At 39.6% G+C, this 21,969-nt stretch overlaps 1 protein-coding gene across 26 annotated transcripts in view; it reads right to left on the reverse strand.

Annotated features, from left to right (window-relative positions):
• Positions 1-597: 597 nt before the first annotated feature.
• Positions 598-21,969, reverse strand: part of Ank2 (ankyrin 2) — a 457,187-nt gene continuing 435,815 nt past the window's right edge. For 14 of the 26 annotated variants that reach the window (XM_048333410.1, XM_048333424.1, XM_048333417.1 and 11 more), the window contains 11 exons: positions 20,444-20,518; positions 18,038-18,169; positions 16,448-16,591; positions 14,464-14,734; positions 12,569-12,860; positions 10,021-10,113; positions 9,455-9,538; positions 9,175-9,339; positions 7,839-8,021; positions 6,369-6,460; positions 598-1,411 (listed from right to left, as the gene is read on the reverse strand). In XM_048333410.1, the coding sequence (XP_048189367.1) occupies positions 1,228-1,411; positions 6,369-6,460; positions 7,839-8,021; positions 9,175-9,339; positions 9,455-9,538; positions 10,021-10,113; positions 12,569-12,860; positions 14,464-14,734; positions 16,448-16,591; positions 18,038-18,169; positions 20,444-20,518 (1,715 nt within the window). In that variant the 3' untranslated portion in view covers positions 598-1,227. The remainder of the gene's footprint in view (positions 1,412-6,368; positions 6,461-7,838; positions 8,022-9,174; positions 9,340-9,454; positions 9,539-10,020; positions 10,114-12,568; positions 12,861-14,463; positions 14,735-16,447; positions 16,592-18,037; positions 18,170-20,443; positions 20,519-21,969) is intronic. The other 12 variants (XM_048333422.1, XM_048333421.1, XM_048333418.1 and 9 more) reach the window with 3 other exon arrangements.

Here is a 21,969-nt window from a genome sequence, read left to right on the forward strand (position 1 = left end):
AACCCATATCAAAATTTCCAAGTACTTCTCAGTTTTGTCTGTAGGCTGAAAAACAGACCTAGCTAAAAAGTGAAGAGTGCTCACTGAAGGGTAGAAAGGATAAAAACCATGAATGTGACTAGAAGAGGGATTTTGACTGTGATTTTGACTTTTTTAAAAATGCCACATGCAGATAGTAAGAAGAGTTAAACCCAAAAAGAATAGAGAACATGAAAGAAAGAAATCACTGCAATATGATGAAGGGAATTTAAATTTTGTGTGTCATGGGAAAAAAATCAGTCTTCAATGAATTATCTACAGTGCAGCAGCCAGAATGAAGTACCACCAGTAAGACAGTGTGGTTTTGCAAAAAAGCAACAATGAAAACTACAGTAGCTGTAGCTTTTAAAATACCCTGCCAACGTGTCCAAAAATCTCAAAGACCTGAAGATGCTAGAAAGCCACACACAGGATGCTGCTTCTAGCAACTGAATACCTCATTGTTTTGACCTGTTTGCCTTCAGTTCCCTTTGCCCCCACTCAGAGCCTATTGGAGTCACAAATTATTGCTGGTCAGCACCAGCTGTCACTTCTTGGTTAGGACAGTTTTATTTTTTCAAGATTATTAACCCATGTTTAATTAGGAGCAATGGTTACTCTGTAAGTGGTAAGGACATGGTAGGTAGGTCTGAAGTGCTTCTTTTGCCAGTATTAACATTTGATTGTGTTAGCAATATCTTAATTAACCATTGTTCCGCCATTCCTAGAGGCCTTTGATTCCGTGATGCCCAGTGACGTTATGATAGGCAGTGGCTTTCATTTTAATATGTGGTTGATCTGAGCATCCAGCTATATACATTATACACAGATACATCCCTCTGAAGGATTCCTCTATCTGTTATTTGAAGAGATCTGCAGGTGAAGTCTTCTGATCAATGAATTTCCATGGAGCTGGTTGCAGAAGCAAAGCACAACAGAGGCAGCCAGTTCCCTGGATAGCACAGACACACAAGGTAGTGAGTGGCTAGAGCATCCAGAATGAAGGATGCTATCTTTGGTCACAAATTAGCTTTATAGTTAAAGAGTATGGGGAAGAAGAAAGAAAAAAAATCAAAAGGCTATATATTTGCTAACAGTGGAAATGTCAGGGGAATTCCATTGATTAGGCCAGTTAGGTCATTCTTCTAAGGAAGTGGAAAATTGCATATTGAGTGAGTGTGGTTTCTGGTGTGAGAACTGGGCAGTCCTTCATTGGGCCTCTTGCTTGGAGTCCTCCTTGCAGAAATGCCGCAGGAGTTTCTGGAGATCGCGCTGGAGGTCATCCTGCTCTCCTGCCTCTGCTACATCCTCCAGGTGCTCCAGGTCAATGCGTGTCCCGCGCTGGTCCTTCACCACAGCCCTCTTCTGCGTACTCGCCTTACTCATTGTTGTCCTGGAACAGAGAAAAGAGGTTCGGACTCTTTATTGTGAAAAGGCAGCTGATAGGTCTGTGGGTAAACTGTGATGTTAAAGTATTTTCTGACTTCATTTTACATAATTCCATACCAAATGATTAGTATAATGACACCTGTCTTTTCTGTGTCAGTCTTGGAGATTACACTCAGCGCCCAGTTGCCATCCCATCCATGAGCTTTTATGCTCAGAGCTAACACTCAATCACTTGAGGCAAAGCTCCACTTCTCAGTTTTGGGAGTTCTATTGAAGATAAGAGTCTCACAGACTTTCCTGCTTGGGCTACCTTCAAACTGTGATCTTCAGTTCTCAGCCTCCTGATTAGCTAAGATTATAAGTGTAAGCCAGCTTCATCTATTTCTTTTAAACATGACTCTTATATCCAGAAATAAGTCATGAGTTCTTTTTTAAAATTTTATTTATTATTTTTTTAAATTTTTATTGTCAAATTGATATACAGAGAGGTTACAGTTTCATACGTTAGGCATTAGATACATTTCTTTTCTTTCTTTTCTTTTTTTTTTTTGGCCAGTCCTGGGCCTTGGACTCAGGGCCTGAAAACTGTCCCTGGCTTGTTTTTGCTCAAGGCCAGTACTCTGCCACTTGAGCCACAGCACCACTTCTGGCCATTTTCTATAGATGTGGTGGTGGGGAATCGAACCCAGGGCTTCATGTTTACAAGGCAAGCACTCTTGCCATTAGGCCATATTCCCAGCCCTGGATACATTTCTTGTACTGTTTGTTACCTCCTCCTTCACTCCCCCTTCCCCCTCTCCCTTTCCTTCCCCCCCCCCCCATGAGTTGTTTAGTTCATTTACACCAAACAGTTTGGCAAGTATTGCTTTTGTAGTTGTTTTTCTTTTTTACCCTGTGTCTCTCGATTTTGGTATTCCCTTTCACTTTCCTAGTTCTAATACCAGTATACACGGTTTCCAACGTACTCAGATAAGATACAGAGATAGAGCAGGTACAGGGCAAAGGACATAGCTCACAAGATAAACAGAAAGCCCACAGATTGGGAAAAGATCTTTACCGGCCATACAACAGACAAAGGCCTCATATCTAAAATATATGTAGAACTAAAAAAATTATATTCCTCCAAAACAAAACCGCAAAGAAACAATAATCCCCTCAACAAGTGGGCTAAAGACTTAAAAAGAGACTTCTCTGATAAGGAAATGAGAATGGCCAAGAGACATATGAAAAAGTGCTCTACATCACTGGCCATAAAAGAAATGCAAATCAAAACAACATTGAGATCCCATCTCACCCCAGTAAGAATGTCCTATATTAAAAAAAACTAACAATATCAAATGTTGGAGGGGATGTGGCCAAAAGGGAACCCTACTTCTTTGTTGGTGGGAATGTAAACTGGTTCAGCCACTCTGGCAAGCGGTATGAAGTCATGAGTTCTTTAGAAGAAGAAATGTATTTTTTTTTTTTTTCTGGCCAGTCCTGGGCCTTGGACTCAGGGCCTGAGCACTGTCCCTGGCTTCTTCCCGCTCAAGGCTAGCACTCTGCCACTTGAGCCACAGCGCCACTTCTGGCCGTTTTCTGTATATGTGGTGCTGGGGAATCGAACCTAGGGCCTCGTGTATCCGAGGCAGGCACTCTTGCCACTAGGCTATATCCCCAGCCCAGAAATGTATTTTTTTAATCTTTAGAAAATAATCAAAACCATTCTTGAATATGATATGCTCAAAAGGAAACCATATCATCAGTTGGGTTTTGGATAAGTGGCAATGATCTAAAAGAGCCTAATCTATCCTTAAATAATGATTCCATGAGTACTTTTTTGACAGACTAAGAAAAACCCTTTGAAATTTAACTTGTGCAAAATACTTTTAAGCTAACTGCTTCATTCTTAAAACCGTTTTGCAATCACATCTCCTCAAATTATTCTCTAGTAGAATATTGCCATGCTTCACAGATCTTTAAAAACTGAATGATTAGTTTGTCAATATATAAGAAAGTAACTATCCTCATTAGAGGCCTACAGGGCTTCCTGTAGAGATGAGGAAGGAGAGGAAAGGAGAGAGGAAACGTGCCCTGGAAGGCAAATGTGACTTCTGTTCTTTTAGAACCCTGACAATTTTGCTCCTTCAGTGAATCCTACTATCATACATCATCAATCTAACATGTTCTTGCAATTCATTGAACTCAGGGCTAGTTGAGACATAAGCCTACCATCAGTGGCTCACACCTGTAATCCAGCTGATTAGGAGACTTGAGAACTGAGAGACACAGTTTGTGAGACTCTTATCTTCAATTAACGAAAAAAGGTGGAAGTGGAAATGTGGCTCAAGTGGGTAAAGTGCTACACTTGAGTGAAAAAGTTAATGTCAGCACCCAGACCCTGAATTCAAGCCCCAGTGCTGGCTCAACAACAACAAAAAAACATATATAAGAGGCTATGGCTTATCATTATATTTCAACAATTATTTTCCTACATCCTTAATGGAAAATGATGCTGCAATAATTTGTTCATTCTCTGTCCTTCTTGCTACCTACTTGGAAGTATTTGGTGAATGTTATGTGTCAGACTGGGACTATGACAACTACAGACTCAATCTTAGAGAACTGAAGCAACATCTTCCATTTCAAACATTAGCATGTCATGGAGTCAAGAATTTAGCATTCCAGAACCTGCATCCTCAACTACCAAATCCCACATCTTCACTCAAAACCAGCAAGAAGGAGGACCAGCATTGATTGTTTGAGCCACCTTTCCTTTATGGACTCCAAATGTTCAGAGCTGAGAAGTGTTGGGGACAGCTGTGCCTTTAAGAGGGGACGGTCCACTTAGCCCGTCCCACCCCCTTTCCGGCTTCAACCGGAAGAGAAGCAAAGCAACCTCCACCTCTCAGCTCACGGCCACGTGTGTAATGGCGGGGACCCCAGAAACCTGGTCCTTGGGGGGCTGTGGTCTCCATCCATAGAGGAAGTTCCGTGACATCAACTGATGGACAGTCCATCAAGCCAATCATTAAAATCCAGTAGCCCCTCTCCTGTGCCCGCCTTTAGGGGTATAAATTATTGTCCTCTCCCTTGAATAAATCAGAACGTCCCTGAGGCTTTCTCCGGGACTCCCCCATGACCCGTGTCTTCCTTGGGATGGGAAGGGGGCAGGAGTCCTGCGACCACACGCTGACTGAGGCTATCTGGGGTCTCCGCTCCCGCGATTAATCCCTACTGGCCAGGGGATGTGAGAGAGCGAGAGACGACCACATGGAAGAGGAGGACAAGCCCAGGACACCCCCATGTGGATGGGGGGTAGAGCGAAGCCCGGCAGAGAAGTTCTGCTCACCACCCAATAATACCTCATGAAGCTCATCCTGAGTTTATGAAAATGACTTACTTCAGCCAAAGTATTTTCAACTTTCTTTTGAACATCTTTTTCCTCTCTCTCTCTGTCTCTTCTTCTTTCACTTTCTCTTCTTCTCCCCTCTGAGACTACATGGATTGCTTTGCAGTTGAAGATAAACTTAATTTTGTTTTCTCAATTAAGAAAAAAGTCAAACTTGGTTGCAGTGGTTGAAATCAAATTATGTTTGTCCTAACTGTTGAGTACCCATAACTACTCGATAGCTTTTTTTCTTCCGGAAGTAGGAGAAAGCTTTACAGCATTAGTCTCACAGGCTCATCCTCAATCTCAGGATATTTTCCTATATTTTCTGCAGGTGTATGCAGCTGAAATACTCATGAATATGATATATGCATATGGTTAAAACACCTTCAGTAGGCTGAGTGACTGTGGGAATCGAATGGTATAAATCTGTAGCTTTGAATTCAACAGCAACAAGAAGGCACAATACTGTGACTCTGAGGCAGGCAGGGGTTGCATAATTTCATCAGAATAACTGAATAAAAGACTTTGACGTGAGATGAAGCATTTTTATTCCTAATTCATGAGCATTTTAAGATTCTAAGAGAACAACTGCACTCTTTAAAATTCCTAGCTGCTGCTGCTTTTCACATTTGATTGGAGGGTGGGATGGTGACAGAACCTTTAATTTTGCAGTTCTAATTATTATGTTCTGAAGGCTTAAAATAGCATGGTAGAGTACTACACATGATCATCTTTCTTTTCAATGAAATGAAGAGCACAATAGCAACTTGGATTCCCATTGTGTGTCTCCCCGCCCCCCAAGCAGAATTTGAGAACATTCTATTAATCCTGGCAGCACTAGCAGGGCAGTTACAAGACCACCTGAAGGGTACTCAAGCTTATGTATTAAATCTATGGCAGACAGGGCAGCCCACTGTGTCTCACAGCTACTACTCTTCTTGTTATTATCTTCATATTAAGGCACTCCTCCATCTTTCCCAACACCACCCAGCCAGTACCCGTCTATCTGCAGAGAAAGTACTACTTATCACCTCCCACATTTTCTTACTTCTTAACTGCACCCTCCCCCACCCCCAGGTTCAGCATCACTAGATACATTCCCATTTCTGGGCAACCAAATCATGCTTATATTACTTGTTACTTGCATGCAGAGTCACGGAATAGAATATTGAAACATATACACTTAAGTAATGATTGACTGTGGCTGAGCTGAATGTAGCTTGTCCCCAAATTGAGTTGTGAGCAACTGATTAGATACCATCTCTTCTTGTGCTCCTCAAATCTATTAGCACAATGTGAGTCAACAATGCCTTGGCTTCAGCTACGTCAGTGACATTATAGACTGGTAAAATAAACTTCCAGGAATATAGCTGTGTAAAGTTATGCCTCAGGGATCATTTTAAAGGATCGAGAGATGCTCCAGGTGTAATACAACAACATTTCTGAGCAAAGACTTAAAATACAGAATGGTTGGCAGTTCCTGAAGGGTTTCAGAGGATTTGCTCAGGTTTTGTCCCTCTTGTCTTAAAAATTGGAAACATACTTTATAGTGTTAGTTGTCAAAGCATCACGCCATGCTAGGCCAAACCTTTTAATTATTGATCCATCCTCTTTCAAGATCTCATTCTCTACTAAACTGGGAAAGTGGACCTTCATGTGGTTACCTGTGTAACTCAAAGCCTGGGGTGAGAAAGAAGGAAAACGAGGCATCACTAAGGATAAACCAGTGTTCAATCGTTCAATCTAGTTCTTTGCAAATCCACAGTCTATATGAAAGGAGATATATGAACAGATATAAAAGTATCTCCCAGGACTTGACTTGAGAATTGAGTTTGATTTAACAACTCCTTTAAAATTCTTCCCATTTATGGAGAACTTTTTTATATATTGCATTACAAAAAAACTTCTAACTAACATCCATACTGCCTGGCTGAATTTCTTTCTTGTCTGACTCCTTTCTTCCTCCTGGACAGAGTTGAATGATAAATATCATGACCACAGGCAAAAACATAGAAACAAACCCCCATGTGTAAAAGTTCAGAGAATTCGGCCACTGAACATTTGAGATTACCAGTTGTCAAATGTTTTGTGGACATAGATAATTTTTTAAGTATTCCTGGGGCTCTACAAGCATAGAGAGATACAGATGCAGCCCTGGTCTGGGAATAAATGACAACACATCTTTGCATATAACTTCAAAATGGTCAATAGCAAAAATATCTTTTGTAATTATTTGCATGTGTTTTGGGATCATATGCATTTCAGAATTTAGATTGTCAATAGATATCATGATTAACCCATTGTATATTACAAATATACCAAAGAAGTACAGTATTCATGTAATAAAAATTCAATCTATATTTACAACAAAATCTATGCATCTTCACTTGGTTTACCATAAAGTCTCCATATCTTATCAGTTTTATACTAGATCATGTCAGGTTTTAGGTGAGACTCATCCTAAGGATCATGCCAAGTCTTAGTAGCTTGCTGTTAACTTAGAAAATTCATTTTGGTCTTTGGGATATTCCCTGTTTGAATTCAGAATAAGAGTCTATAGATTTACCACTGAAAACCCATTTCCTAATTGCTGGGAGCCAGCAATTGTTATTCTTTTTAATGAACAGATATAAACACTTTTATCTAAATTTCTTCAAAGCCTATCATTGTTAATGTTGAGAATATTTGCAAGCAAGATAATTTGTAGTACCTTTACTTCTTTTCCTTATTAACTGGGAGAGTAAGACATTGCTGCTGTTCTCAAGTAAGATACACTGTCACAACCCTACTCCTGATATTCTGATTTTGGTTTGGCCCAAGTGAATCTGAATATTTCAGGATTTTTCATTGGCTGACCTGTACGAAGACTACAGGTTGAGGAAACATTCCTTCTCTCTATTCATTATTCAAACAGGAAATAAAGTCCCTTGAATGAGCCCAGAGCTTTCTATGAAGTCATGTATGCGATGATACAATGGCAATGTTCATTTTAGATGTAATGCAAACATAAAATACACACAAAAAGAAAATGACACAAGATGGAATGATGCTTCTATACCTCTTCAAAGTCATCTTTGGCTGAAGGAAGATCAGTGGCTAGCCTAGAGTCACCTAGGTGCTTCTCCATCCTCTCTCCACGTACCATAGTTGTCTTAACAACTTTGCTGACTCTACGGCCTTCTACTGGTTCAGCCTGAAATTGTGAGGTGCTGGACAAAATGCTGGGCTCAGATAAAGTGACCTGATGAAGGACACACAATACATAATTTCTGATGAACACAACATGACAAATAATGAAACTCACAATGTCGAAGAAAAACAACATGAGATGACTGCAATATAATATGCTGGCCTCCCAGCAAACATTATTTTGGAAATAAGAATTATAATCAACTGGGCATGTTTAAAACTGTGTTTCCACAATACCTACTCAGCCAGTTAGCTAGACACTTGGATGAACATGTATGGGTCTATTTTATTTTGTTGTTGTTGTTTGTATGTTTTTGTTTTGTACTGGAGCTTGAACACAGGGCCTCATGCTTTCAGCTTTTTCCACTCACGGCTGGCACTCTATCATATGAGCCTCAGCTCTACTTTTGGTTTTTTGCTTTTTTGGGTTTTTACTTTTTTGCTGGTTAAGTGGAGATAAGAGTCTCATGGGCTTTTCTGGGAGTGGCTTTGAACTGCAATCCTCAGATATCAGCCTCATGAGTAGCTAGGATTTTGGGTGTGAGACACTGGCACTAGGCCCAGGGTGGTAATATCATACAACAATTTCGAGTGACATTTGGAAAACTGAAATGGCAATCAGGCTGGAGCACCACAGGACATGGATACAGTGTCTTCATATCTTATACTTCACAGCAAACAGAATTTCATTCTTTTTCTTTTCTTTTTGTCAGTCGTGGGGCTTGAACTCAGCGCCTGGGCACTGTCTCTGAGCTTTTTTTTTTTTTTTTTCTCAAGGCCACAGTGCCACTTCTAGCTTTTTCTGTGATTAATTAGAGATAACAGTCTCACAGCCTCTCCTGCCTGGGCTGACTTTGAACTTCAATCTGCACATCTCAGCCTCCTGAGTAGCTAGGATTATAGGCATGAGCCATGAGCACCTGGCAGAATTTCATTCTTTGACTTTAGGATTTCTACCATCATTAACTGTGAATTAAATAGAAATGAAAAGGACAAAACAAGGACGATGAGAATAATGGTAACAAAGCTCTCTGGAGGTTACTTGAAAATTACACAGTCATGAAACAGGAAAAAAAGAAAGGGATATGTAAGGACAGCAGATTTTCATAGAAAGACCAACAGGAATATAGAACTGCCTTCTTTTCACTTGAACTCCAATTTGCTCTTCTCTAGGCAATAAGACTTGGACAGCTGGTTGACCTCACCTCTGACTGCTCAGTGTCACTCTTCAACACCACACGTTTTATAACTTTGGAATATTCATCCCCATCCTCGATGCTGATGGGGTCCTGGGGTGTCCCCTGCATGGTAATCTCTTCTTTCTCTGTGCCATCAGAGGCTACATACCGCCTAATGATTTTCCTAGTGACCTGAAATACAGTTCATGGATGGGTCTTGTTTCTGGGTTACACCACCAGAGTGATTAAAAATACATCTTAAACAGAAAGTGTGAATTTAGCCACATAAGAAAACATGAGCCAGTACCTTCTTCACGACGGTGTGTCCATGTTCATCAGTGTATTCCTCTTCTGTGACTGTTTCTGGGGGTATGTCAGGCATATCATCTCCCTACATAGTTAGAGGAAGTTTACTTTACCCTTTGAAATGATCCTGAGGAACTCTGTCCAGGTGCTTATAATGGGAGGAATGTTAGAAAAACAAAGGTGATGCTGAAAAGCATTCCTGAGATGCAAAATCCCTATTATGATTATATGTTTAAACAAACAAACAAACAAAAAGAAGCAGGTGGGTAATTACATGCATAGGAGATTGTAATCGAAGTTAGATGAACAAATGAACAAACAACACTATGAGATGAGCCAGAACTGAAGAACTGAAGCCTCCTGCTGTCTGCTCTCTGGGAGGTGGGCTGCCAATGTGGCTGCCATTGCATTTCTTTATCAAGGACAAGGGGAGAGTTAAGGGTTGCTTTCAAGTGGTCATGCATTGCCTCAGGAGCATGCCAAGCCTCTGTTGCTCCAGGCTCATCACTCCATAAGGGTGCATGGACAGAACTGTCCCAATCGTGCAGCATGGTAAATAGCTGGTACCTGAATAATCACTCTTCGGCGGACAACCCTGGTAGTTACTATCGCCTCCTCATCGGAGCTGACCTCCAGCTCCCCTAATTCCTCCATTAGTTCCTGGTGGAAGCACGGAAGCAGCCAGTTGTTTCACTTTTTGAAGTTAACTTTTTTCTATGTAGTCTAGATTGAACACATGATCTTCCTGCCTCAGCCTTTTGGTATGGAATTACAGGAATGCACCACTGCGCCCAGCTCTCGTGTTGAATTTAACATGCTAAGGAATAACTTCACTGCTGGATTCTGCTTGAACTCACACTGTGTTCTGAAAGCTTTATTCATGGAGGTTTGGGTGGAAAATTTCGTAGCAGAATAGGGAGAGAATCCGTGATTCTGAGAGTTATCAGAGAAGTCCTCTGTCAAAATATGTCTAAAAAAATACCTTTCCTATCTGACTTTTTGTACTAATAAATGGCTAAAAGAAGTGTGCCTGAGTCTCCCAGACAGCATGGTACATAGTGCAAGCTACCAGGTTCTTGTTTGTGAATGATTATCTCACACTTGTAGGCATGGCTCATGCCTGTCTCAAAACTTTCCACAGGAAGTCACCATTTCCTAAAGCTACTAGCTAGCTATCAGTACACTTCCCTGGCACTGAAAAGCCAGGATATGAGGAATATTAGGATTGTTGTGAGGAGAAGTTACAAATCAGACTAAATGGATTTGGCCCCAAATCCAAGCCCTAGGACTGGTTCAAAAATCATCCTAGTTAGAACTTTCTGCTGAAGAAAAACATATGAATTCTAAGCTAAATTGTATTTTAAATATAATCAGAAACCTACCCCCTAGCAATATGGTGAACAAGAGTAGTAACTGAAATTGGATGTTCAGTTTCATGTTAGGATCATGTGAGCTTACAGGTCAACATACAGAGTGATGAGATACAAGTGGAAACCCATCAAGAACACATGGGACAGGCCTGTAGAAGGCAAGTAGCATGCAGAAGAACTTATCAACATGTATATGCAGAGAAGTGATTGAATATATAAATTCAGGGATAATTGTTTATAGTCTACACATCACTTGGCCAGTGGGTTCGCAGGCCATGATAGATAACTTGTAACCCCTAAGAATGAATGAGACATTTTACTAGAATTTACAGAAGCCATGAATTCTGTGCAAAAAAAAAAAAGAGATAAAAAGCCATTCATGTGGTGAATTCATTTTTTACATTCACTGCCAAAACCAGGACACACACATACACACAAACACATACACACACACAGAGTTCTCTTGTGCCTGAACCCTTCTTCATTTCAGCTGTGATCTTAGTAAATTCTGAGATCAGATACTATCCTTCTCATGAATAAAAACCAATGCTTTTTAAATGGTGCGTTACTTTTCCTCCCAAAGCCTCCAATTCTTTCGTATAGAAATCTCTGCTATTAAGCCATATGATGATGTTTTAAAAAATCACTTTCAAACTTCAAATGCTTTTGATGCTCTGTTCCCTTTTAAAAGAAAGTAACTCTGGTTTAGTTTATATTACATTAAGTTCGATGCATACAAATTTTTGCCTCAAGTTTAATTTATGTAATATTAAGTTCCATTCAAATAGATCTTCACATTTCTGTGTAGATGGAAAAACGCAGCTCTTCCTGCTCTATGGAAGCTTTCTAAGGAACTGAGGTATATCAACTATCTCCAGATACAGGAATCAGAGACCACATTTTGTGAATAAATGATCTGACTGGCTCTCTTAAGAGCATTTGCATCTTTCTTTTTGCAACTTTAAAACTCAGGGACAAGGCACACATGGTGAGACAATATTGTGTCTGCACTTAAAAACAATGAGTCCAGGCATCATCTTCTCTTCCTAGGCTATTTCTAAAATAAACCTAACGAAATCTAATTTGGAAATGATCCTTCCTCCATTGAGGAAAGTTTGTCTAAGGCATCACACAGTCACAATTCGAGTAGATTTGTCACCAAATGGTACAGATAAATCTCAGGACTGTTGGCTACTACACATCCCACTCTGGAAGATCTACCTAAGAGTCTCACAAATCTATGTCTGACTATTCTTTCACTTCAGTGTGCATTCTTTGTGTAGTTGATAGTGGTGGCAGTGGTTGTGGGGCTTGAACTCAGGGTTTGGGTGCTGTCCCTGAGTTCTTTTTGCTCAAAGCTAGTGCTCCACCACTTTGAAGCAAAGCTCCACTTGTGGTTAATTAGGGACAGGAATCTCATAGGGATTTTTCTGCCCCTGCTGGCTTCAAACTGCAATTCTCAGATCTTAACCTGAGTAGGTAGAATTATAGGCATGAGCCCCTGGTGCTTGGTTCTCTTGTTCTTTCTTACTGGCAATAGTATTTCCAATGATCAACGAGAGTTTGTGATCCCAAGGCTTACTAACACATAGAAACATTAGCTTTCTGATTCTGAAAGGATGAAGGTTTTCCCAGGGTCTAGATGAATGAAAATTAATTTAGCATTCTGTTTTGTCAGTAAGACAGAAACTAGAAGGATTTTGTACTTTGTTGTAGGCAGGGCAGCAAATAAAGAAGAGTCTTACCTTTTCAAAAGCAGCATCCCTGTCGTGCCTTGCAAAAGCCTGTGCGTGGTCTATGGCTGACTCCTCTATCACCAGGCTGCTTTTCTGTGGAGAGCTCTGCTCCCCGGGCTTAGGGCACTCTTCCGGTTCTTGCACAATGGGAGAGCAGCCCTGCTCGCTGGAAGTTGGGGTGTGAAGGTACAGTCTCTCCCCCTCACATGGGACACTCATCTCTTCAGAAGTCTTGCTACGAGAGCCAGGTACTGCTGTGGCCTTTTCAGTCTCTGACCCTTCTGTTCCTGGAGTGGTTACACTGGAATGGAAAAGCCAAATTATACCTCAGCAACATTTGTGTTTTTCCTACCCAAGTAAGGGATTTAAAAGAGAAGATGAAACTGGTCTTCATGGTCCACGATAGCCAAGATTGGTAAATTTGGCGAAGAAAGGTAACACATTAACAGTTTCATCACTGTTGCGATGAAATCATATGTTCTAACACAGCAATTATCTTAAAATGAATTATCATTTTGTAACTTTTATGAAGTATGTAAGGTATAAATTCATCTTTCTTTCCTCTTTAGATATTATTTTTTTTGTACCAGACTTGGACTTGAACTCAGGGCATGAAGCCCTCTCTTACCTTTTCCACCTAAGAATGGTGCTCTAACATTTGATCCACACCTTCACTTATGGCTTTTTGGTGGCTTAACTGGAGATAAGAATCTTACAGATGTTCCTGCCCAGGCTGGCTTGGAACTACAATCCTCAGATCTCAACCTCCTGGGTAGCTAGGATTACAGGCATGAGCCACTGGTGACCAACTCATATTCTCAGATTTTAAATTAGAAATGCTTTTGCTCCTTTTTCTTTTGTATAGTTAGTGCAATTTTCTATCATGTCATTGATATTCAATAATCAAAGGCTTCTTGGTGATTCTCCCTATTTTTTCCTTTGTCTTTCTCTCTTTCTTGCCCCATCATTAAACTATCACCTGATCCTGCAGGTAGACTCAGGAGAAAGAGCTGGATGTTGAGTCCTTTCTTTGAATTTATTTCTTTGTCCTTCTTCCCATGTTTCAGTAAACAGAAAATGAAACTCCCTTCATGAAGGACTACAATGCCATCTCATGACAGTGTACTTGCCTTTCTGATGTGTTTTCTTTGCCTGGAGAACATTGTCAATGAATTAACTATGTCTTTTGTGTATCTATAAAATCCAGAGGTTGAGTTCTGATCTGCCTTGCCCTGTAACTTCTGTTAGCCAGACAAGATCTCAAAAAATCTTCTTTATTCTACTCTAACCTTATTTTACTTCATTTTAATGGCATTTAATTCTGGGTAAATAATTTGTGTCGTATTTGTGTTTCTATGCCTAGTTACCTTGCAGATTTGCCAAAATACTTTGTGGGTTGCCAAATGTGTCATATCACTATTCATACCCCAAACCAGTCATGGTCCCACAGGTGCCATTGGGAAGCATTACAAATGGAGCAATTATTGTAAATCAATCACAACTCTATTGAGAGTAAAGGAGGTACAGCAATGCTATAAGTAATAGCTACGTTGTCCAGATGGTTTTACATGGCAAACAGTGATGTACAGAAATGAGGAATATGTATGCTATATATCATAGATTATAGATGTGGAAATGAAGACCCAAAGCACTTGGGTCTATGAGAAGTCACAGATCTGGATTGAATTCAAGTAGGTCCCTACAACCTCAAGCATGCAACACTGTCACAATGATATGTTCTCAGTGTTTCAGGTTTTTATTTTTACGATAGCTCTGGGGTTGATTATAGGTACATTCTTTTTGAGTTATTTACAGCTGTTTATGTATGTATCTGCCTGGCACCCTTGCCATGTTTCCTTTTTTTCTTTGGAACCACATTGAGCAGATTTTCTTCTGAAACTTACAAGTATTCCTGCTGATCTTCAGGCAGGTCTTGCATTTTCCCTGAGAAATCTTGTTGAACTTGTTCCTTATGCATTTGGGGAGAGGAAGCTGCTTCTGAGTGGTCCACTTCAGTTTTCGGGGTGCAATCCTGGAAAGTGGAATAGCCTCCAGATATGTCCTCTTCAGAGACGATGGGTGGGTGATCATAAGATTCATTTTCTTTAGATACAGCTTGCTCTTCTTTCTGCTTGTGCTGGGCAGTGCAGAGCTCCTCTGGAAGTACTGAGAAACCTAGGGAACAGGAGAGATTAAATCAAGTTTTTGATTTAAGCTAGTTAGAATAGGCAGGAAAGGCTCCACTATGGAGGCGATAGCTGAGCAGTAACCAAAAGAAAGATTGAAAAGGCTCTATTCATCAGAGTGAAGAACTCTCTAGAATGGAAGAGACAGAAAGCACCAGCAACTTGAAGCAGTGGAACAGATGACATGTTCAGGAGTAGCAAGGAGATCAAACTTCTGGAACATTGAGAGAAGGCTAGGGATGGGAGGTGGACCAAGCTGTGAAATCTTACTACCTACTAATACATGCCATCCTTTAAATCTGTGAGATGGAGCAAGTGACCAAAAGTGGCCTTGAGGAGGAGAGCAGTAAAATGGAAAGAAAAACATATAAAAAGAGGTTATCCTAAACATTAACATATAAAAAGAGAGGTTATCCTAGAAAGTAAGAGGAGAAAATGTTTAAGAAAGCATTAAATGTTTATATCAAATGCTAGTAAGGAGGGGCTGGGAATATGGCCTAGTGGCAAGAGTGCTTGCCTCGTATACATGAAGCCCTGGGTTCGATTCCTTAGCGCCACATATATAGGAAAGGCCAGAAGTGGCGCTGTGGCTCAAGTGGCAGAGTGCTAGCCTTGAGCAAAAAGAAGCCAGGGACAGTGCTCAGGCCAAGTTCAAGGCACAGGACTGGCCAAAAAAAAAAAAAAAAAAAGAGGAGAGACCTATTATAGTATATCCCGATGTTCCTGAGTCTGGCATATTTATGGGAAGCCAGAATGGACACTTGCATGAGTGAAGCCTCTGAGTGGATAAAATGGAATGCAACTCAGCACCTGGGAAGCAATGATGGCTTTAGCAGAAGCAAGCCATGGAATCTGCTATATTATGAGGTAGATTATATGCATGGAGATTTTGTATTGGAAGATTATGGACATATAAAGAGATTTGAAGGAAAACAGGAAGGCATAACAGAGAGGTAGGTGTGCTTGGGGTATGTAACCAAATGACAATAAATTAGAGAAACTATAGTATTAAGAAGGTGATAGGGCAGGGGGCTGGTGTCTCAGCTAGGATTTGAGGATTGTGGTTGGTTCAAAGTCAGCCTTAGAAGAAAAGTTTGTGAGGCTCTTTTCCCCAATTAGCAGCAAAGAGTTGGAAGTGGAGCTGTGGCTTGAGTGGTCAAGCAGCTAACCTTGAACATAAAAAAAGTAAAATAAGAGAGATTGCCTTGGCACTGAATTCAAGCCCTCATTGTGACACACACACACATACAACATAGCAAGGCCAATGGCTGGATATCTCAGTGGGTCTTGAGAATCTTATTGTAGAAGAAAAAGAAAGAATAAGAGTACTGCTTTGAGTATTGTGTTACTCAGAAGTAGTAAGTTATTAGTAATGTCATAGTGTTGGTTGTGAGCACAGAAATCAGTGGCTGGGTAGAGTAAGAAGATAATTATCAGACATGTCCTCAGAAACTGAGGAAAAGGAATTAGGTTGCAAATATTAATGGTGGAATAACAAATAATACATAATTGGAGGTGTTGTATAAAAAGGTAAAGAAATCGAGGTAGCAAGGAAATGAATATGCAATCACTAAAAGTCTTTCTTGTAAAATAAGAGAGAAAATAAGTCCAGTACCAGAATTTAGTAGGTCTACCACCTGAATTAACACACACACACACACATGCACATGCACACACATGCACACGCACACACTTGTTTGACCTTCACTATGATCCAGTGTAATTGTCTGCTCGATCTCTGCATAGCTGTGCCTGCCACGCTCCTGCAGGGTTTCTGTGCTGGTTTCCATCAGATGAACAATATCCATTCGGTTGATCTTGGTGAGACAGTCAATGAGGCTGGTATCTGGGAAAGTGTAGAAAATATCAGCATTCATTACATTTGCTACATTTTAGAGGTGCTCTTTTTACTTTTTTTCTTCCATTGAGTTGCCTTGCCAAATCTTTTGGCATGTTGTATAAATAACAACTGAAAACCTAAGTAGGGGCTGTGTGAAAAGAAGCAGAGAGATAAACAGAATTGTGACATGGCACTGACACAAGTCCAAAATAGCAGGGTTCCAGATAACATATATGACCCCCAGGAAGTTCTGAATTTCTATTAACAAAAACATGTATATTTAGGAAAAGTCTATTCCAAATATTGCAAGGGATACTGAAAAACAGTGTTGGTTTTTATTTGCTAAGTCTGGCACTGATATTAAGGGGTATTTGGAGCAAAGGAACAATGCACTATATATTTCACAGTAGCTCACCATGGAGACATTAAGGGAGGGGGAAAACACAGCCTGCTGAGGTGGTCTGTGTTTAATGAGAAGCTACAGCCTATCACTTCCCATGTTATTCCACCAGGTAAGTCTGACATCAATATACCATCCCATAGAAAATCTACCTGACACTTTTCCTCTCACCTATGGTTTATTTTTTTTTGGAGGGGGGAGTAAAGGAAGTCAAAACTGAAGATAACTCATCATCCATAATACCATTGCAAACAAAGCAATTGTGTCCACCATTGATATTTAGAAAATTTTGCACTTGAATAACATTCCTGTTGGCAGCCAGTACCAATATCATTTCTTATTAGATAACACTATTTCCATGCATGTACTACAAGAAGTCCTTCATGCCCTGTGTTTGTTTTAGAAATGACAGTAGCTCGTTTTCATTTGCTAACACTTCTTTAAAGTGATGGCATTTTATATGTTGCTATGTTCCTGCACATATAAAAGAAAGGGGGAGGGGTTGAAAGCTCATTGCTGATGGCTCCCATCTATAATACTAGCTACTTAGAAGGCTGAGATCTAAGGGTCTCAGAAAACCGATTACATTCTTATCTCCAAATAATCACCAAAAAGCCAGATGTGGAGCTATATCTCAAGTGGAAAGATTGCTAGGCTTGAGCAGAAAAGCTAAGGGACAACTCACAGGCCCTGTGTTCAAGCCCCAGAACTGGCATATATACATATGCCCACGAAAGGAAGAAAGGAAGGGAGGAAGGAAGGAAGGAAGGAAGGAAGGAAGGAAGGAAGGAAGGAAGGAAGGAAGGAAGGAAGGAAGGAAGGAAGGAAGGAAAGAAGGAAGGAAAGAAGGAAGGAAGGAAGGAAGGAAGGAAGGAAGGAAGGAAGGAAGGAAGGAAGAAAGAAAGGAAGGAAGGAAGGAAGGAAGGGACAAAGAGAGGTAGGTAGGAGGGAGGGCGAGGGAGGGAAGAAAGGAGGGAGGAAAAAGAAATGAGGTGGTTTGAACTGAACAAGCAAGTTCTACCTACACCTTTTGTTTAGAGCTCTGCACATACCTGTGGCGTGCTTCCCATCCCTTTCCAGCCAGTACTTCAGCAGTGCATGGCTCTGGTCCTGAAGGGAGTTTGGGTTCTCGATTCGAATTTGATGAATTTGCTCTTCGGTGAAATCCAGTTCCCTTGCTAATTCTAGAAGAGAAAGTAACTACTTTGTAAACACATTGATTTCAAGTTCTTTTCCTCCATACCCTGGTTTGTGACATGAAAATGACACTTTTGTGCATTTCCATGAGCCTTTGGTTTCTTTTGTTTCTATACATTAGAAGTAGTTCATAGATAGATAGATAGATATACTCCTTTAAAATACTAATCATGGGTATAGATCTTATCACTAATGTCACTATTGTCATGGAAATGGTAAGAATGAAGTAGTGCTTGACAAAGTATGAATAGTTGAAACCAGTTGATTTCAAAATGTAGAGAAGACCATTAATATCTATTTATACTTTTATCCAAGATAATAAATAAATTACAAAATAGGAGAAATATGTTACCACGTTTTTCAGGGTGTTTTTAAATTGCTGTTTTATTTTATTGCTGTTGTCTTACTGTGTGGCCCAGGTTGGCTTCACACTCATAATTCTCCTGCCTCAGTCTCTCCTAAGCGCTGGCATTACTAGCATGTATTATCATTCCCTCCTTAGATTATGGCTTACCCTCCTCCACCCTAGGGCTGGAACCCAGGGCCTGAGCACTGTCCCAGAACTTCTTTGCTCAAAGCCAACACCCTATCACCTGAGCCAAAGCTCCACTTCTGTTTTTCTGGTGGTTAATTGGAGGTAAGAGCATCACAGACTTTCCTGCCCCAGCTGGCTTCAAACCATGATCTTCAGATCTCAGCCTTCTGAGTAGCTAGGATTATAGGCATGAGTCAATGGCACCCAGCTTTAGGTGATGTTAAGAACTATAAGTCCTGTTTCTAGGTATATTGATAAACACTGGCTGTATATTTATTATAGAACTGGATTAACTTACTTCTTGAAAAATCAAGAAGTATATATGTGATATAAAAATATCACATGTATTAAAAGTCTATGAAGTAAAAATTGACCAAATAACAATGCTTTCCTTTAAATTAAACCTTTAAAATTCTCTAAGGATGCTAATATAAAATGGTGAGCATGAATGCTTATAGGTTGTGTGTGTATATATATATATATGTGTGTGTGTGTGTGTAATTAAAAATATCCTTGATCTAGTAATTCTACTCCCAAGAATATGCCCTGTAGATATACTCACAAAAATATACCACGACTTTTTTTTTTACTAACTGGAGCCAACTATAAATCTCCCAGCAAAGACTGTTGATAAATTATGGAACTTCTAAAAAGTATAAATCAATAGTCACTTAAAAGTGCGTGAGAGGGTTATCTGAATAGAAATTTTACAACAAATATTATTAAGTACAATTTCACTTACTTGTAAATAATAGAAAAAACGTCTTCACTATCTTTTCCTTTTCAAAAACCAATTACAAGGGAAAGCAAGTACTTTTGAGTTATGGGGCTAGAAGGGTAGAAGTTGGTGTATGTGAGAGGCATATTTACTCAACTTAAATCATTCTGTTTAGCTGTAAGATTTAAATGTTTTTACCAAACTTGTATGTTTAATCTATATGTATGAGTGTATATATATTTAAGGAAAATAATTCTGCATTATTTTACCTATCCAATATATCAACTGGGGATATTCTGACTACCCTAAATCTCTCGATTAAATAAATTTAATCAATATTACAAATTTATTCTAACCTTTAATTGGCTATTCCTACTATTTTTAGTTATAAATTCTAAATAATCCATTCCCTTTAAGAGTTTTATGGACTCTTATGCCTCAAAAAGAAAACGAATGTTACATTGCTTGCCTCAATAAAGTAGTCACAATTGATATATAAGAAAATTAAATCAGAGTTAAAATAAAAATCAAGAAAAGAATCAGCCTTATACAATATTGCCTCAATTGGTTAAGTCACAGGTAGATTAAAGAATATGTTTTTTTCTTTTCACAAATTATGATTTGTAAATAATCCGTACAGACACCACAATTTACTGTCCTTAAATAAATTATTTACTATGCAATTACTACACTTAAACACTCCCATTGCAAAACTCAGTGAAACATCCCACTCAAATACATTTTGACCTTCACTCAGCACAATACTTGATATATTAAAAGAAGCATCCCTGGTTAAAACTCAAATTAAATTTTAAGAAATTTACATCCAAATGTTTAATCTGGAACACAATAACCTCCCCTGCCCCTAACTTAGATATCGACAACTGCTAGAGGAATGTTTTGAAAGTTGGTGTATTGTCAACATTCTAAAGTCTGAAGTCATTCTAAATTTCAGAGTCAATGAGGTGTCTTCTGTTAAGAAGGGTGGGGGGGGTCATTCTCATTTACCTGTCCAGCTGAAGCCAAGGTGATCGGCAATGTAAGCCAGCCTCTCCTCAATCCGCTCCTGCTCATCCTGTGGATCTAGAGAAGGTCAAAAACAGAATGGCCAAAGGTTGTTTATGACAGCAGAGGATCCACAGTAGCGATCATCCAAAGAAAGGAAGTCACTTGTCCAAAGATTGGAAAATAGCACAAGTTTGCTATTGAATTTTTCATCTTGCCGAGTTGTATGTTTGTCTGCTTTCTGGGTTGGGATAGGGAATGAATCTAATATGACTCGTGGGAACCATCTGCTTCCATTTCTCTTTAATCAAGACTACTTACTGAACACAAAAAAATAAAAATAGAATTTGTTGATTTTCAGTCATCTTTTTTTTTGGTGTCAGTCTGGGGATTGAACTCAGGGACTCAGGGCCTGAGTCCCTGAGCTTTCGTGTTCAGTGCTCTACCACTTGAGCCACAACTCTACTTCTAGCCTTTAGTAGCTAACTGGGAATAAGAATCTCATGGACTTTCCTTCCCAGGCTGGCTTGGAACTGCAATCCTCAGATTTTTAGCTTCCTGAGTAGCTAGGATTACAGGACTGAGCCACTAGTACCTAGCTTTAATTCCTACTCATTTAAGACTTTCCTTTTAAATTATCTGATAATACTGCCCACCAAAAGTCATTTTGCTTTTGAAATACAAGAGCAACTGTAAATAAGATGTAGAATTGAAATAATTGGTTAGGACCTCTTATGTGATTTGAAACTCACAAAAGATTTTGTTTAAGGCTGGCAAATGTTCGGTTTATCCAATGTGTCCAGAAGCAAATTAACTTGGCTCTGGTGGCATCAGAAAATGCAAGGATAGAAGCACACTCATTGTGTACATTGCGGCATGGATGTGAATGTGCCTTTTGAGCAAAAACTGCCTGCTTGTGATGCTGTAAACTCGCCCATTATTTCCTTTCAAAAGCTATATAACTTTTCTCCATTTATCTTTAACTCTTCTGGTTTGATGGGCAGCATTTGTGATGGTATTATGAAATTCAGGAACAGTAGTCTTCATTGTAGAGATAATGGAAGACCACAGGTTACTTCTTGAAGCAATCTATGGTTTTATTTCTCTTTTTTTTCCTTTACAATTCAAAGGATCATCATTCCCTTATAGTCAACTTAGATGGTGCAAAGTTTGAGTTTTTGTTGTCTGCTGTATCTCATTTGAGTACCTTCTCTATTCATCTATCATATAAACAGAAAGTATATGTTTACCTTATATTTGTTTGCTTAAAGAGTTTACCAAAGGTATCTGAAATCCAAACTTTCTGACTCAAAACCAGACCCACACCAATTGGGATTTCAGGACGTGAGAAATCTTCTTGAGCAAATGGCTTCCTAATAATTACAAAATTGTTAGTACAGATTATGTCAAGGGTCCAGAGGTAAGAAGATAAAGCAATAAGTTCTCAGAGTGCAAAGAAAAACCTCACACAATCATGTGCCAAAGCCACATGCTGAATATGAGGCTAAGCCTGGGACTTCAGAACAACA

This window comes from Perognathus longimembris, chromosome 24, assembly GCF_023159225.1.
Source record: "Perognathus longimembris pacificus isolate PPM17 chromosome 24, ASM2315922v1, whole genome shotgun sequence".
Classification (NCBI taxonomy): Eukaryota; Metazoa; Chordata; class Mammalia; order Rodentia; family Heteromyidae; genus Perognathus; species Perognathus longimembris.